The following is a 15,421-nucleotide window of genomic DNA, read 5'->3' on the forward strand; positions in this document are numbered from 1 at the left end:
GGAGTAGTTAGTGCCTTGAGTGAAAAAAAAATCGCTGGATTAGCGCCAATGACCTGTCATTATTGAAGCGCCCACAAACCCCTAATCACTAATACTGGAGGGAGAGAGAAGAGATGCGAGTGTGGCGCGATGAATGGACGAACCTGCCTGGAATTTCAGATCGGATTGAGTCGTGGACAGATGGATAGACTGTAACGGTGGTGGTGCTTCTGTCGGTGTCTGGTGTGACTGCCGGGGGGTTGACAGGTCAGGGCGGCCCCGCGGACAGACAGACAGTTTTTGCGGTGTCTGGTTGACAGGTCAGGGCGTGACGGTCGCTCTCGCGACAGCCTCGGGCTGGACGGACGCCAACAACCGGTGAGGCGCGGAAGGTGTCGGCCCCGGGAGCGGGGGAGGGTCCGTCGCGACCTGGCAGAGACTGAACGGGAAAATACTGGGCGGAAATGCCAACAGGTGTCACCTGACGTCAGCTGAACTTTCCAGTGCCGTATTTATGGCCTATTCTCACCAATGATTTTGATTGCTACCCCCACTTGCAGTTGCGAAACTTGGTGAAATAAAGTAATGCAAACTGCTGCAATAGCCATCATTTGCAGGAATCGCTGCGTGTCACCACAAATGCGGCATAGCTCGACCCCTAACCAGTCACTGGGTGCCCGGTCGATTTTAGATGATAGTGTCGGATATCTTCTCCGGCAGCGGCGCCGTTCAGCATTGTTATCTCAGCAGGGCGGCGCGGACGGGAGGTGCCTCCCGCCCGCCGGCGAATCAATGTTTCCTCCGACCGGGCCCTGGCGCCGCGCTGGCACATTCCAGCCCGGCCACCCCCGCCCCCGCCCCCGCCCGGGCCCGTCCGGGCTCGGCTCGGGGTCTGCGATGAAGGGAGACCGCCGATGCTGCCGGCGTCGTCTTGCCCTTCGTTGGTCGCTCTTATCGGATAGAACTTGGTCCTAAAGATTCCATAAAGGGTCGTAATGCAAAACATAAGAGTTGAGGTTTTCGATAGAATGCATATTGCATAATTAGGGAATAGGGATGTTCCATCGTGCTCTCCACACTTACTTAGTAGTGCCCGCATTGGTTGCTTATGTTCAATTCCAAACCAGGTGTTTGGGGCATGCTTTTGACGTGCAATTAAATGTCCTGTTCAGCCCTTGTTTTGTTAATCCCACTGAAGGGTCGATCAAAGCGGCTCGTATCGAAGTAATACGACCTACTTCAAAGGCACATGTACTTAAGTTTATGGTGTACTTGATGCACTCGATGATGTCACGCAAGTTATGTCAAGGGCATTAACCTGTTGTCAGTACCCATTGCTATTGCCGGACGCATTTGAATGACCTTTTAACCATTTTGGTAAAGGGATTTTTCACAAAAACTGGGTTTCTTTCCTGACGATCTCGGAAAGTACTCGCAATATATATTCGCGTTTTAAACGGTTTTGCCAGGCCAGATCATGCAACTGTTTATTCACCAATGACCTTTGATGTTTTACATTCGCTTTTTTGTCTTGTCCTGTCCTTCATGCCATGACACGAAAATTGACGAACCCGCTTCGGAAACCTGACGCCGTTATCCATCAGCGCTGTAGCGGAATATCTCTACCACTCGCACTCCCCTGGGAGTGCTCACGAGAACCATTTGCCCGGAGTCCCGAGGGTGCATCCTCCGACTGACGTGGGCACTTCGGCGGTCCTCTGACAAGGCTACGTTCGAACATCTTAGCTCGCTGCGGACCGAACTCTAGCCTACCTCACTGAGATGTGATGGTCTTCTGGACGAACTCTGACGGAGAGCCTATCGGCGGTATTCATGCCTTAGATCGAAGGGTAGAGGGAGGAAAGAGTGGAGGGTGGTGAGAGTGACGCTGATGCCGGTTTGACAGAGGCGTTGGGGTGGTGCGAAATGGGGCGAGATGCCAAACTCTGACCGAACTGCGGCCAATTTTCAGCCTGACTCAGCACTGAAGTCTTTCACACGGAACATTTTAAGGTGACGGATGTGATTCCCTGTCAGTTTCTTCTCCCTTTTGCTTCTTTTAGGGCAGAAGGTATGACGTGAGGTATGCCATTGCGCCACTAGAGTATTCCGGTGCTGTACCTTTGAACTCAAATTAAATCCTTACAACCGTCACTTCTCCCTGGAGAGGCGCGACACCTTCAGCCGGGACGACAGTTGATCGTCTCGCCAAATCAGTACGATGACTTGGTTGACCGTGACGGTCGTGTCGCCTGGCATATTGACTGATCTTTGCTCCGACTGGGGTGATGACAAGGTCATTAACCTCGCCTGGTTCTGACTCTGCCCGCCGGCACGCCCGACGAGCACGGCACCAGGCACGAGCATGTCCGGAGAGCACCGCGCTTGACACGAGCACGACCGGCAAGCACGCCCGCCAGTGGGGCGTGGCTGACTCGCTTGGCGGCCATGACGTGGTTGGAGAGTGGCTGATCGCTAATGGAACGGAGCGAACGGGGTGGGGGACGGGATGGGCGCGCGTAAAGAACGGGAAAACGTGAAACGGGAACGTATGGACGGATCACGAAAGGTAAAAGCACATGCAATGTGAAAGCACATGCAATGTGATAATTTAAATCATACTCTGCCAATCCAGGGCGCCGACTAACGCGTTCGGCGCCCAGTCTTACACTACCACCGCCTGGTCGAAATACCAACTTGGCTTCTCTCCTTCCATCCACACCAATTCTGTCCTGTTAACGTCACATTGACGTCTATGACGTCACTTTAGGTGTCCCGTCCCGTAACGTCAGTTGTCACGTCCCTTGACTTTCCGTCACGTCGGTCTCCGGTCGGCCCGGTGGCTGGTCCTCCGCCCAGGTCCCCGCCGCCGGTGAAGTCAGTCTCGTCGGGGCTCGTTTATCGCGGCCGATGTGACCTGTCGCGGCGGTCGACAGGGTCGTAGCGGCAGATTTGTGAGCGTCGCCGTCGGCGTGACAGACGAGCTCCTGGGAAGTCGGCGGGGCGGCTCACTCCCCCGACCTGACCTGACGACGGAGGCGGGTGGTGGCGCCGGCAGAGTCCAAATTCAACCGGAGACACGGCGGGGAAGAATGAGCGTGACACTTGGAGAGACGTGGGATTTGTCTTTCCCAGGATATGTAAACTTGGTGGGTGCTAGAAATAAAATTTGGTCCTGTGATGAAATATAATACTGAAATGTGGAAGGCACCATACAATGCCTTTAGTTTCTTCGCAACTTAGTTACCAGCTGAAAAGGGCATTTGATTTACCGCCTAAACTTAACACCCATATTATCATCCCAGCTTCTGAGTAGTTCTGTCCTCATTCTTGACGTCACGTTTTTCAGCATCATTTCACCTAGTTAGTGGAGGGATTTCATAGCTGCGCCCTTAAGTGGATCGATCACAGCTTTTCTGGTCGCGTTTATCTAAATTTTCTTGGCCTATATTGCTGGGCTGTTACAGAGGAGATAGGGCTGAGGCAGCTTGACTGGGCGTGAGGAAGATTCTCTGACAGCCATTAAAACTTCGTCATGAACTGCAGATGGGCGCGAGGGACTTGGAGATCGGCTGTCTTCGATCCAGTTATAAACTGGATCGAGCACAGCCGATGGTTGGAGGAGGGAAATTCATGAGGTGATGGTTTTCGATGCTTTATTGTGCTTGTGGTCATGGTAACGGGGTTAGTTGTAGTGGCCGCCTTTGGACGGATCCGACCCGCCAGCGGCGGCGACTGTGGTTTCCAGAACTATGTAGCGATGCTCCTGTTTTCTGATGACCGCTGTTGGTTGATGCTGTTGGCTGATGGTTAGATTAGCGCTGACGACAATTGGATGGTCGAATCGTGTCGGTCGGTGGCGGGAGATTTGACAGGGCTAATGAGTCTGAGCCCCCTGAACGAGGTGGCTGTTTTCTGGGCTAGCTGCGAAATAGCGGTCATATTGGATCGTCATTTCCCGCGTGATTTTGTGTTGTCATTTTGGCTCGAAACAATGCTTCGAACATTAGCGCTTAGTGTGTTGTATTTCTGTATCGTCTTATCTGACCCTGCTGCATTTATTGTAAACCATGTGCTGGCCACCTTCAGCCACCGCCACATCTACCCTTGTCTCGCCTGCATCTCTGTTGTATGTATGACCCAGTCAGGTTTCTGAACCATATGTGTGACGTCACCCTTGTTTATGAAAGCGTACGTATGCGTGTAACGTCACCCCTTGTGCGCCCGATCTATCCGTGTGTGCCTGCGACGCGTCTGTGCAACGCCATCCGTGTCTTCCAGTCATGCAACCCCTATCTACCTCCATGAGTGTGCTGTCACCCGTGACCCTGACGTCATACCTGTATGACGTCACCCGTGTGTGTGTGTCTGACGGTCCGTGTGGCGCGCACGGTTTCAGACGCTCCTGTTTAACACGCTTCAGGTGCGGTCAGCCATCGGCTCCACGCAGCGACGCAAGCTCTCCTTCAAGAACGTATCGAACGTGGTGGTGCAGCTGCTGCACTCCATCAAATACTCGGTGGAGGTGCCCTTCTCCAACATGAACATGCCGCCCAACGACCTCAACAAACAGAGCAGCATGCTGAAAAAGGTGCGTGTCAGTGAAAGCCACTCCGGTGTTAGTTAAGAGATCTGGGGGCTTACATTTGGTGCATACGTTTTAGGGCTTACATGAATATGCATTACGATCTAGAATAGTAGCTATTTGCATATTGTTTTTGTAGTCGGCATAAGCCGGGCACTGGTAAAAATCGATGGTATGAAATTGTTTGGGCAAACAGTTTCATTGTCGACTGATTCCCGAGAGACATCGTTTACCATAGGTATGACTGATATGCCCCGTGTGGTTTCATTTGAGGTAGCCAAAAGATGCAGCACTGCTTTTTTGTGTTTGTGATTTGGTTTACTGAAGAGAACAGTGGCCTCTCGGGATCGCTATGCATGACTTATATTTTCCTGGTATTTGTACAATGCTGCCTCTCCGTAATCAAATCGCAAAATATTGATTTTGGATCGTTACTGCGAGCAATCTCAGCGTGAAATTGAAGCATTGAATTACTGCGTACAGCGAAGTGCTGCTTATGTTGTCAAACGTACAGGGTGTGTCACTTGATAGGTTTTTCTCGAAAATCTGATGGAAAATGGTCGGAAATTTTGCGGATGACCCTAAAAATAAGTTTACTACATAAAAACACGCCCATAGAGGCACTGGCGGATCCAGGCTTGCGTTTTGGGGGGGGGGGGGCCAACTCATGCATGAGCCAAACCTAGGGTACCCCCAAATCCTGTTTTCTCATCGGATTTAGGCCACTTATTTTTCGTCACAGCCCTGACACTATGAATTTTTTTTTTAACTAAAAAGAAAAATATATAAATGGTAGCCCACCCGACCCATGCCTTTATATTACTTTGTAAACACTTACCATTGTTTTTATCGACCAGCTAAAGGGACCCTCCCACCTTAACATTAGATTTGAGCTGAGATAGCCAAAATGGGGTCCCTGGCTCACAATTACCGGTTTCGGCACGCACTCACAACATCGAGAAATGCCTTAAATCGGAAATATTGAATTTCAAAATTGCAGCATTTTGACTCAGAGGGGCTAATGCTTTTGGATACCCCTCTGAATGTGTGACGTCAGCGGAGATCTAATGATTTTTTAATATTTTACTAAAACGTTTGGTAGCATGCGGTGGTATAGGCTGCTTTGCGCGCAACAAATGCCGCACTTTCAAATAAAGTCGCTAGTTCGTTTATTTTCAAAAGGACGCTGGCTCAAAGTTCAATATCGAAGCTCTCACGTGAGTTTTGGCAGCTTCAGTGTCTGGCCAAGAATTTCTTACCGAAAAAGTAATCGATTTCAAATTTTGCACGGTAAGTAGCTGGAAATTGTTTCTTAAAAATGAACATACTATGATGACGTCACTGGTGGCAGCAGGCACCCAAATGCCCGTGCAGTGGGACAAGTGTCAACGAATTTGAGTGAAACTTAGTTTTTCACTGTTGCCGAGCTTATAATCGAGTGAGCGGTTCCGTCCATGATAGTCATAAGTTAAATTGAAATACATGTTCGACAGCATGACGTCAACGCTGTTATCATATCTGCTTCCAAAACGCCCATATGGAAATTATCGGGAAGAAATCACATGTTAAAATTAGTCGACGTTCGATTTTCTCAGGTTCAGTTTTTGCTCGTTTTGCTCGCTAAAACACGTGCTTGTTCGAAAAACATACTTGGAGCCAGCGTCCTTTTGGAAATAAACGAACTATAGGAACAGCAGCGGATATCCCAAAAAGTAAACAAAAATAAAAGTATAATATCTTGAAAACCGGTGAATATTTTTCGATAAAATTTGGTAGATATTCGTTTTCGCCCTTTCTGAACCTAGCGACATCACTTTCATGCCAATTCATTAACTTTTTTGAAGGTGGGAGGGTCTCTTTAACCCGCTTCGAGTCAGTGTTTGGGTCCCTTTGCGGGCCGGAGGTGGTAAAACAGCCCTGTCTAACTCGGCTCCTGGGCCACGCCCTGATTGAACTATGTTTCATTATCGTTTGGGGGAGGGGGAAAACGGGCCACTTTAGGCCTCTGGGAAGGGGGCATGGCCCTAAATGCCCCCTCCCTGGATCCGCCAGTGTAAGAAGAGACCATTGGAGCTGCAGTTGGGTACCTCAGACATCAGGGTACGCCCTCAGATGTATGTATAGGACTCGCATGGAGACCTCTTATGCTATAGTGTACTGAAAGGACCCAAAGGAGCCTGTCTATATGGGCTACCGGAGATAGACGTGGGCCCTCAGGAGCCCGCCAGAGCCCCAATGAGGGACAAGTGAGGGATACCAAGTGCCTGCAATTGCATATTGCATAAGCCATAACGCCTCTACAAATCAATATATTATGCATCGGTGGCAGATCCAAGGGGGCCACATGGGTCATGACCCCCTTGGTGCCCGGGGGCACCACAGGCCTGTCAGGGGCACCACCGGCCTAGTAGGGGCACCACCAGCCCGCCAGGGGCACCACAGGCCTAGCAAGGGCACCACGGGCCTGTGAGGGGCCCCACAGGCTTGTCAGGGGCACCCCAGGTCTGTCAGGGACACCAGAGACCTGCCAGGGGCGCCGCCGGCCTCGCAGGGGCACCATGGGCCTGTCAGGGACACCAGAGGCCTAGCAGGGGTACCACAGGCCTTACAGGGGCACCACCGGCCTTGCAGGGGCACCTTGGGCCTGTCAGGGGCACCACAGTCCTGTCAGGGCCCAGGGGCACCAGCGGCCTAGGGGCACCACCGGTCTAGCAGGGGCACCATGGGCCTGTCAGGGGCACCATGGGCCTGTCAGGGGCCCCACCGGCCTCGCAGGGGGCACCACCGGCCTCGCAGGCATCACGGCATCACGCAGGGGCACCTTGGGCCTGTCGGGGGCATCACGGGCCTGTTGGGGGCACTTTAGGCTTGTCAGGGGCACCACAGTCCTGTCAGGTCCCAGGGGCATCATGCATCGGTCTAGCAGGGGCACCATGGGGCTGTCAGGGGCCCCACCGGCCTCGCAGGGGGCACCACCGGCCTCGCAGGCATCACGGCATCACGCAGGGGCACCTTGGGCCTGTCGGGGGCATCACGGGCCTGTTGGGGGCACTTTAGGCTTGTCAGGGGCACCACAGTCCTGTCAGGTCCCAGGGGCATCAGCAGCCTAGCAGGGGCACCCTAGGCCCGCCAGAGGTACAGCCCACCGCTAAAGTAATGTAGGGTTTTACCAAACTCAACGGTTGGCTTTGACTGGCGATTGTTTAATGCGAAGTGATTGAAAAGAAGATGTCAATAGCTAAAGTTGCAGCTGCAAGGGTGACGATACATATAAGCTACATTCAAAGTTTCATTGTAGTCTGGCTAATCGTTCCTAAGCTTCAGAAGCAGAACATACCCATGACTGAAACCCCACATTACTTCTGCTGTGGACTGTACCACAGGCCTGCCAGGGTCCAGGGGCACCACAGGCCTAGCAAGGGCACCACGGGCCTGTCAGGGGCACCTCAGGCTCCCGTGCCCCCCCCCCCTGCCCCCCCCCCCCCCAGATCCGCCAGTGATGCCACACCACGCGAAACACCGCCAACTACCAGCTGCCGCGCTATAAACACGTGCCAACAGCAGTCTTTTTTTTAAGGTCGACTCCGCTCGCGCAACTTTTGACTGACCCTCACTGCTACTATATTGCTTCCATATTATGCTGTGGAAAGCTTTATTTCACCAAGTGGCTAAAAACCTCCATCAAGGTATATTTTCTTAGCAATTTTTCTGGCGTTTTGGGGGGGGGGCCAAACAGGCCACTTTAGGCCTTTGGGGGGGGGGGCCATGGCCCCCGTGGCCCCCCCTGGATCCGCCAGTGCATAGAGGCATTTCTCCACGACGCCGCGACTTTTTCTATCGGAAATCAAAATTCAGATTATTCGACTGGGGCGACATCTACAATCTGTGACAAACCGTATGCAGCGCCATCTACAACGATCCCGAGTCCGTAAGACCACAAGTGTTTTATTAATTGTTCACATATTATGTACTGGAAATACACGAAATATATTTAAAAAATATAACTTCAACACCAAATTTACTCAATTATTGATATTTAAAATATTTTGATTATCGAAAGCAGTATCACACACTTAGATATCGTTAGATGATTACATACTAAAAGTTTTAAAATATTCTTGACCATATTTTTGGATGTAAACAAAAAAAAATTTTGAGTCAATTATGTGACGGTCGTGACGATAACACGGTGTAGCACCGAACTGGATAATTTGGGTTATTTGTGGACTAGAGGCTCGATCGAGATCGGCGGTGTGATGCCCGCCTCCCTCCAGGCCTCCTCGCCGACTCCACGCCAGCCGGTCACTGTGCTGAGGCGGGATCGAACCTCTCGGTCCGCGACGGTACGGAGCGGGTCGTCCTCCGGCAGGGCGCGCGCCTTGGCCAGCAGACGCGCCGCTAAGGCCGTGCGGCGCTCAGCCACCGGGGCGAGTCCCGCCTCCGCCATCAGGCCATGTGCCGGGGTGGATCGGGGGCATCCGGTCACCACTCTGGCGGCCGCGCGCATCTCCACCTCTAGGAGACCGAGGTGGGTTGGCGATGTTGCCGGGAGCCACGCTGCTGCGGCGTGTTCGAGGGCTCCTCGAACGTAGCCGGGGGCTACGACGCGGAGCTGCTGCTCTTGGAGGCCCCATTCCCGACCGGTCAGCTTCCTCAGATGGGCAGTCCTTGGGCGGACTCTCTGTCTCAGGCTGCGGCAGTGGGGGCCGAAGTGAAGTAGCCGGTCCAGGGTGACTCCCAGCAGCTTCAGCTGATCGCCCGCAGTTACGGTTTCACCTGCCACCTTCACGGAGCAGTTAGCCGCATCGCGGGGCCACTGGGACAGGACCAGAGCCTGTGTCTTCTGGCCGGCCACCGTCATCTTGTTGGCTTGGGCCCACTGCGCGAGGGTGTCCGCAGCCTGCTGCGCTCGTTGCCGGGCGACCTGAATGTCGTTACCGGCGCAGAGGGCGGCTGTGTCGTCCGCGTAGAGGAACGCCGTGGTGCCTGGGACTCTCTGCAGTTCCGCGGCGAGTGGGGCGGCCCACAACAAAAACAGGGCCGGGGACAGGACGCTGCCCTGAGGCAGGCCCGCCCTGAACACCCGCTCGCCGCTGGTGGCGCTCTGGTACTCCACCGTCGCTCGGCGGTCGCGCAGGAACTGCCACGTCCAGTTGTAGAGGCACCTGGGAACCCCCATCTCCATCAGGCGGACTCTCAGCAGGCGATGGTCCACGGTGTCATAGGCTCGCGCGAAGTCGAAGGCCAGGAGGACGTATTCTGTGCGGTGGTGCCGTCGGCCGCGCGCTTGCTGCGGGACTTGGGGAGGTTCCAGCCGTCCTGTACTTGTTGGACCAGGCGTCCGATGCTGTCCTCCACTGACCGTCCAGCGCGGAACCCCACTTGCTCGGCGGGGACCAGCCGGTCGCGTTCCACGATGTGGCGCAGCCGTCCCAGGACCAGCCTCTCGACGAGCTTGCTGAGGTGGCTCGTGAGGGCGATCGGGCGGTAGCTGCCAACATCCCGCGGTAGCTGCCAACACTGACATCGCTTGCACTGTCGAGCTGTTGTGTTTTGCTTTGGAGCAGAGTACTCAGTACTTACTGGGACTTTGTACCGGAATGGTCGCATTTTACCAGTTTTACCTGCCTGTCGTGTGTTTCTGAATCGTAACATTGGAAGACATTGTTATGCTGTGATACCTTGGAGAAATCAAGCATTTATTCTGCGTAGTTATTGGTTTCTGGTCGGGTTTTACTGGAAATAAAGAAAACATTCGGGCATGACTCGTGCATTTGATACCGAAGGCCTTTAAAAGGTCATTTGAGGGGACCTGGTGACCTGACCTGGGGAGACTTGAGGCTACGATTTTTAGAAATCATGCTAAATGGATGTCAATTGATGTGTAGAACGTCGTTTCACTTGCCATTTTTCATTACGGACACGACTGTGTAGAAAGGAACGCATATATACTCTCAGGCGCATTGGACTGTATATGGGTTATACGAGGGGGTATCGAAAAGTTCTGATCATCACCACGAATGAGATGTGATAGAAATTTGATTTTTTTACATGATGTTCATTACTCCTTTAGAAGTCACCACACACGACCGCAAACTTATTGCATCGTTTCTTGAGCTGCCTCAGGCGGTCATTGTAGGACCTTCGCACTGTCCCGTAAATCACTGCTCCATCTCATCAATGACGTCATTTCTGTCCTTAAATCACCGGCTATACTGTGGATTCTTCATCTCCCGTAACAATCAAGAGTCAGTTAATACCCGGTCAGGTGAATTTCTTAGATGCGGTAGGATTTAATGTCCACATCATGTTCTTTCTTCAATCGCAGCTCAGGACGAATGGGCGGGAGCGCTGTCGGTGCGGATAAAACATCTTTCTTGGGCTTTTTTGCGGCGATTCTGCTTGAGGCCATCTCGCAACTTCTTCAAAAGTGTGCAGTGGTGCTTGCTTATCATTATCCGACCATAATCAAGACAGTCGGTAATGACTATCCTACTCCAGATCCAGAACACTGATAGCATTGACCTTCCATATCGGCTTCTGCATCTTCGCCTTTTAAGAAGGACAGATGTGTCGTGCTTAAACTTCTTGATCATCTTTTTGTCTCTGAATCATGCACATAGACCCAGCATTCGTCACAAGTCATCAAATTATCGAAGATGTCTTCAATTTCCTAAAAAAGCCTAGTTTTGATTTCGAATGGCCAAGACGCATTTTTCTCTTGAACAAAGTAGACACACGAACTTCTAAGCGGGCTGACTCCTTTATCGTCTGTAGTTCTTCGCTGATAATATTTTCAGGCACTGCCAGCATTGAGACCTTTCTGTTGCACAATCATCTGAAAGGCCACACGACGATCTGTAAGGATGAGGTCCTCCACTTCCTTCACAGTCACCACCTTGTCAGTCACTGGTAGCCACTCACTTCTTGACTCCCCTGCAAGGGCCATGCAACCAAGTTGAAAATTATTTCTTCATTTTCGGTAAGTGCATGAGATGGGCTTTCCTCGCCACAAACTGATTTCACGTTCTTGATGTATTTTCTCAGTGTGATACCGTTTCAAATGCATTAGTTGGATGACGGTTCGGTCCTCAATGGGCCCGATACTCATCTTTTTTACTTCTAAGTCTCTCCTACATAAGATAAAACCACTTCTCAGGATTCTCTTTGCGGGAACATTGTTCTTAAGAACCAAATATAATACCAACCAAAAATCATCAAAATCGGTCTACATCTTCTATGTGATGATCAGAACTTTCCGATACCCCCTCGTATATGGGCGAAACAAAAATGGCTGGCGCCGCACGAATTTTGATTTTTCGAAACTTTTACCGCCAGGGCCTTTCATTTCTAGTCCATGCGCAAGTTTTTAGCACATTTTCCGTTTGTTTCGTTTCAAGTGACACACCCTAGACTACTTAGTTAATCGTATGTACCATTATGTGTGGGCTAAAATGATACCTACCTAAAAAGCAAAGTGAATATCATGAGTAAGGGAATAGAAACATTGTGTGTTTTGGTAAGTACCAGTCAAATGCCAGGTAGGAGGTTGTATAAACTTGCAGCACTTTAATGAGCTCCATATTTATGGTCACACCTGAATGTCGTTTGTTCTCCTTTGAGGACACTTTAACACTCCGGTTAATAAGCTCATCTACGCGCTTTGTGTGCACTTCATATGGATGGGAAGAGAATAGGTGCATCGGGGTTAGCCTTGCTAAAACGCCTCCAGTAAACCTTACTAGAAGAGCCACCAGTAAATAATTTTGACTGGAGGCGCTAGAACAGGCCATATATCCCAAAGAACAATATCCGCTCGACTCGTAGAGACATGAATTTTAAGCCTGGAAGGCAGGCACTGACTGGAAGAAGTTGTTAATCCCGACCAACGCCGTCTGAGCACGGGCAGCACTGACCAAACATCGTTTGCATGCCCCGCGACCGGCAGTCTGACCACCCCCGTTCCCGAGCGGTGTCCCTTGGCGACCGGCCAGTCACAACCGGGGGAGGGCTGGGGAGGGGGGGGTGGGAAGGTGGTGAGGTGACCCTGCCAGCTATAGAACCGGACGGAAGCCAGTGACGCCACCTGAGTAAGGGGCTACCGAGACAGGAACGGGGGCGGACGCGTGATATTTATAGCTGTCAACATTGTGCAATAGGTTGATCAGGGGCAAAATAGGTAGGTTTTGCTAGTGGGATTTTGTCGTCGGATGCATAGGCTTAGCTTGGCTTATGTATCATATATTGACCTAGCCATGCCTAGCCTTTCTTGTAGATAAAGGGACGGTTAAAACGACTTTCACAAAGTCTAAGAAACAAAGGCAGTTTTTTAATAAAAAAGCAGTAAATGAAAGTCACCCATCTCGCCAGTCACTACGCCTTTCGTTCCGTGAAATTTCTTACCGCATATATTACATTCCGCTGTCAGTGTTTCTTTTGTCTCTGAATGTTGGCTCTCCCGTTTATTTAGGCTCACTATGGCGTCCTGTGACAATGTCGCTGTTCTGCTTTCAGCACAAGATGGCCGAGCGTTTCCGGAGACCGTTCCAGAAGCGCCACTCTTCCCTGCCACACCAGCCCACCAACCGAGTCAACAAGTACTTGGCACAGGCCATCGACGCGCGCAGCGTGGATCGAGAGAAGTCCAACCACGTGAATGTGGTCAGTCTCTGCTTCAGGAACAAGGAGAAAGAGCAGCAGGTGGGTCGAGGAGAGAGGGAAGGAGTGGTGGAGGGAAGGAGAAGTGGAGCAAAGACCAAAGTGAAGTGCAGGGTGTGCTTTTGCTGAATACGTTTGGGATTATTTTGAGTGGGTGACTTGGCAAATCGTTGGATTGGAGAATATTAGAGCTGCAAATCAACGGTAGTTCATGGCGGCATTTCCATCATTGTATTCATTGCAATACCATATCTAATGAGGAACTCACTAGTGGCCGTCAATGTTGTTGCATATGCCAGAGTCAGGAAGGTAGTAGACCGGCACATACCCTGTTTCCGTTGCCACATGCGTGCCTGGCTCTCCCACCCTTTGGTAAACGAACCCATATCTACCAGCCCTTCCGCTCCACTAAGTTCTCACGTCACCTCTTCCCCCACGTTTTCAGTACAACTGCGAGCAGGACGTGGGCTTCTCGGCGTCCCTGGCGATGTCGCTGCTGCTGCTGATGTTCCTCGGAGGCGTGCAGGCGGTGGTGCTGCCCCGCACGCTGATCCTGTTGCTGCTCTTCCTCACGGCCTTCGTCTGGATCGCCGTCGTACTCATGCTGCTGCTGGCCGTCCGGCTCAGGTACGATCTGAAAGAAATTTTGGTAAGATGGGATGGAAATTCAGGGGAAATTAAGCGGTAATATTGATGATGCATAAATGAGCAATAGCTAGCTATAGCTCCTACATCTAACTATAGCTCCAATAGCTAGCTATAGCTCCCAAAGTCAGCTATAGCTCCTCCATGGGTGATTGGGACCAAATATCGCCTCTGTCTGTTCGTGATCGATTCTGTCGTCTGTTTGCGGTCGCTTCTCTCTACCTGACGGCTATGTTTCTCCGCCAGGGTGATTGTCTGGGACCTGAGCCGCAGTTTCCTGCTCCGGCTGGCTGTCACTGTGTTCTCTGTGGTACTCATCTACGCCGTGGCCCAAGTCAATGTGGTAAGTGCTGAGTACCGAGTACTTAGTACCGGGTACCCTCGTGGTACTCATCTGCGCCGTGGCTCAAGTCAAATGTAAATATCAATGTGTCGAGCAATGAGTATTGAGTACGTTGTACTCGTATACCACCAATCTGCCCGTTTATCGGCCTTGCCGCGGTCGTAAATTTGCGGACATTCTACCGATACACAGCTCAATTTGTCATTTGAAATGCCAATCTTGTTATTCTGTCATGTAGAACGTCGGTAGATTTGTATTATCATCAAAAGCTGACTGTTTTATTGCTGCTGAACGCTGTGATCTTCTTGCTTTGTGGTTCTTTGGTGCAGCTGCTTCGAAGAATTGATAGGTTATTAAAAGCTGACCCTAACGGGACTCCACTTAACAACATGGTCAACCTCGTACATAGGCAGGATTTTGCCGATGAAGGGGTCAATTTAACTGAGGATATGTCCGTCGTAGACAATGTAGCAAATACTGAAAAAGTTATTGCTTCAACATTGCTGCAACGGCAAAAAATAGAATTATGTTAAGCACTCATAGCATCGTTCAGCAGCCCATAATTGGCATGATCTCCGTCTCTCTCTTTGGCTACGTTCTTGTGGTAGAACAGCTCTAAAACCGCGAACGTTGTTAGCGGCCAATACCGGCACCGTTGCAGACCAGCGACTTTGTAGCATGGAAGAGAATTGAGCTGCGACTGAGCTCAGTTCGTATCTGCAGCAGCTGTGTGACAGAGCTCACGTCTGGGGACGCCAAACACACGCCTGAGTGACGTTGCTCGCTGTGTCCGAGCTCTGAGCGACTGTTTTTGTTGTTTTGACGCGTGCACAGACGATATGATGCCTCTGATCAATACGAGTATGACGTCCCGCGCCAAGTCGTGCAACCTATCAGAAGAGTTTGCACGTGGTCGCGATGTCCCTGCAGCAAAGTATTACTTTGTCATTGCTCATTGACGAACATGGGGAGCAGTCACTTCGATTAACATACGCTAGTCTTGTTTGGTTGATGGTGGTCTCTCAGCTGGGTCAACCCCATTTAGGTTCTGCCATCGCGACTTGAAATGCACGGCGGATAGGCTGCCCTCGCCTCGCCGGGCCGTTCTGATGTCCCATCGCCGTACCTTTTAATCCCGCCTGTCGACAGGTTACGTGTCTGATCGAGTCGCCCGACCTTGTAACTCAGCTCCTCTCCTGCCCACTTCCCTG

The 15,421-nt window shown here is 51.4% G+C and overlaps 1 protein-coding gene across 6 annotated transcripts in view; it reads left to right on the plus strand.

The window, feature by feature from the left end:
- LOC122369233 (Ca(2+)/calmodulin-responsive adenylate cyclase-like) overlaps positions 1-15,421 on the plus strand; it is a 144,293-nt gene that overhangs the window by 106,197 nt on the left and 22,675 nt on the right. For 4 of the 6 annotated variants that reach the window (XM_043343808.1, XM_043343834.1, XM_043343817.1 and 1 more), the window contains exons 9-12: positions 4,379-4,570; positions 13,079-13,264; positions 13,668-13,849; positions 14,114-14,210. In XM_043343808.1, coding sequence (XP_043199743.1) covers positions 4,379-4,570; positions 13,079-13,264; positions 13,668-13,849; positions 14,114-14,210 — 657 coding nt within the window. The remainder of the gene's footprint in view (positions 1-4,378; positions 4,571-13,078; positions 13,265-13,667; positions 13,850-14,113; positions 14,211-15,421) is intronic. The other 2 variants (XM_043343827.1, XM_043343853.1) reach the window with 1 other exon arrangement.

Source organism: Amphibalanus amphitrite, unplaced genomic scaffold (assembly GCF_019059575.1).
Source record: "Amphibalanus amphitrite isolate SeventyFive unplaced genomic scaffold, NRLGWU_Aamphi_draft 000033F_arrow, whole genome shotgun sequence".
NCBI classification, from domain to species: domain Eukaryota; kingdom Metazoa; phylum Arthropoda; class Thecostraca; order Balanomorpha; family Balanidae; genus Amphibalanus; species Amphibalanus amphitrite.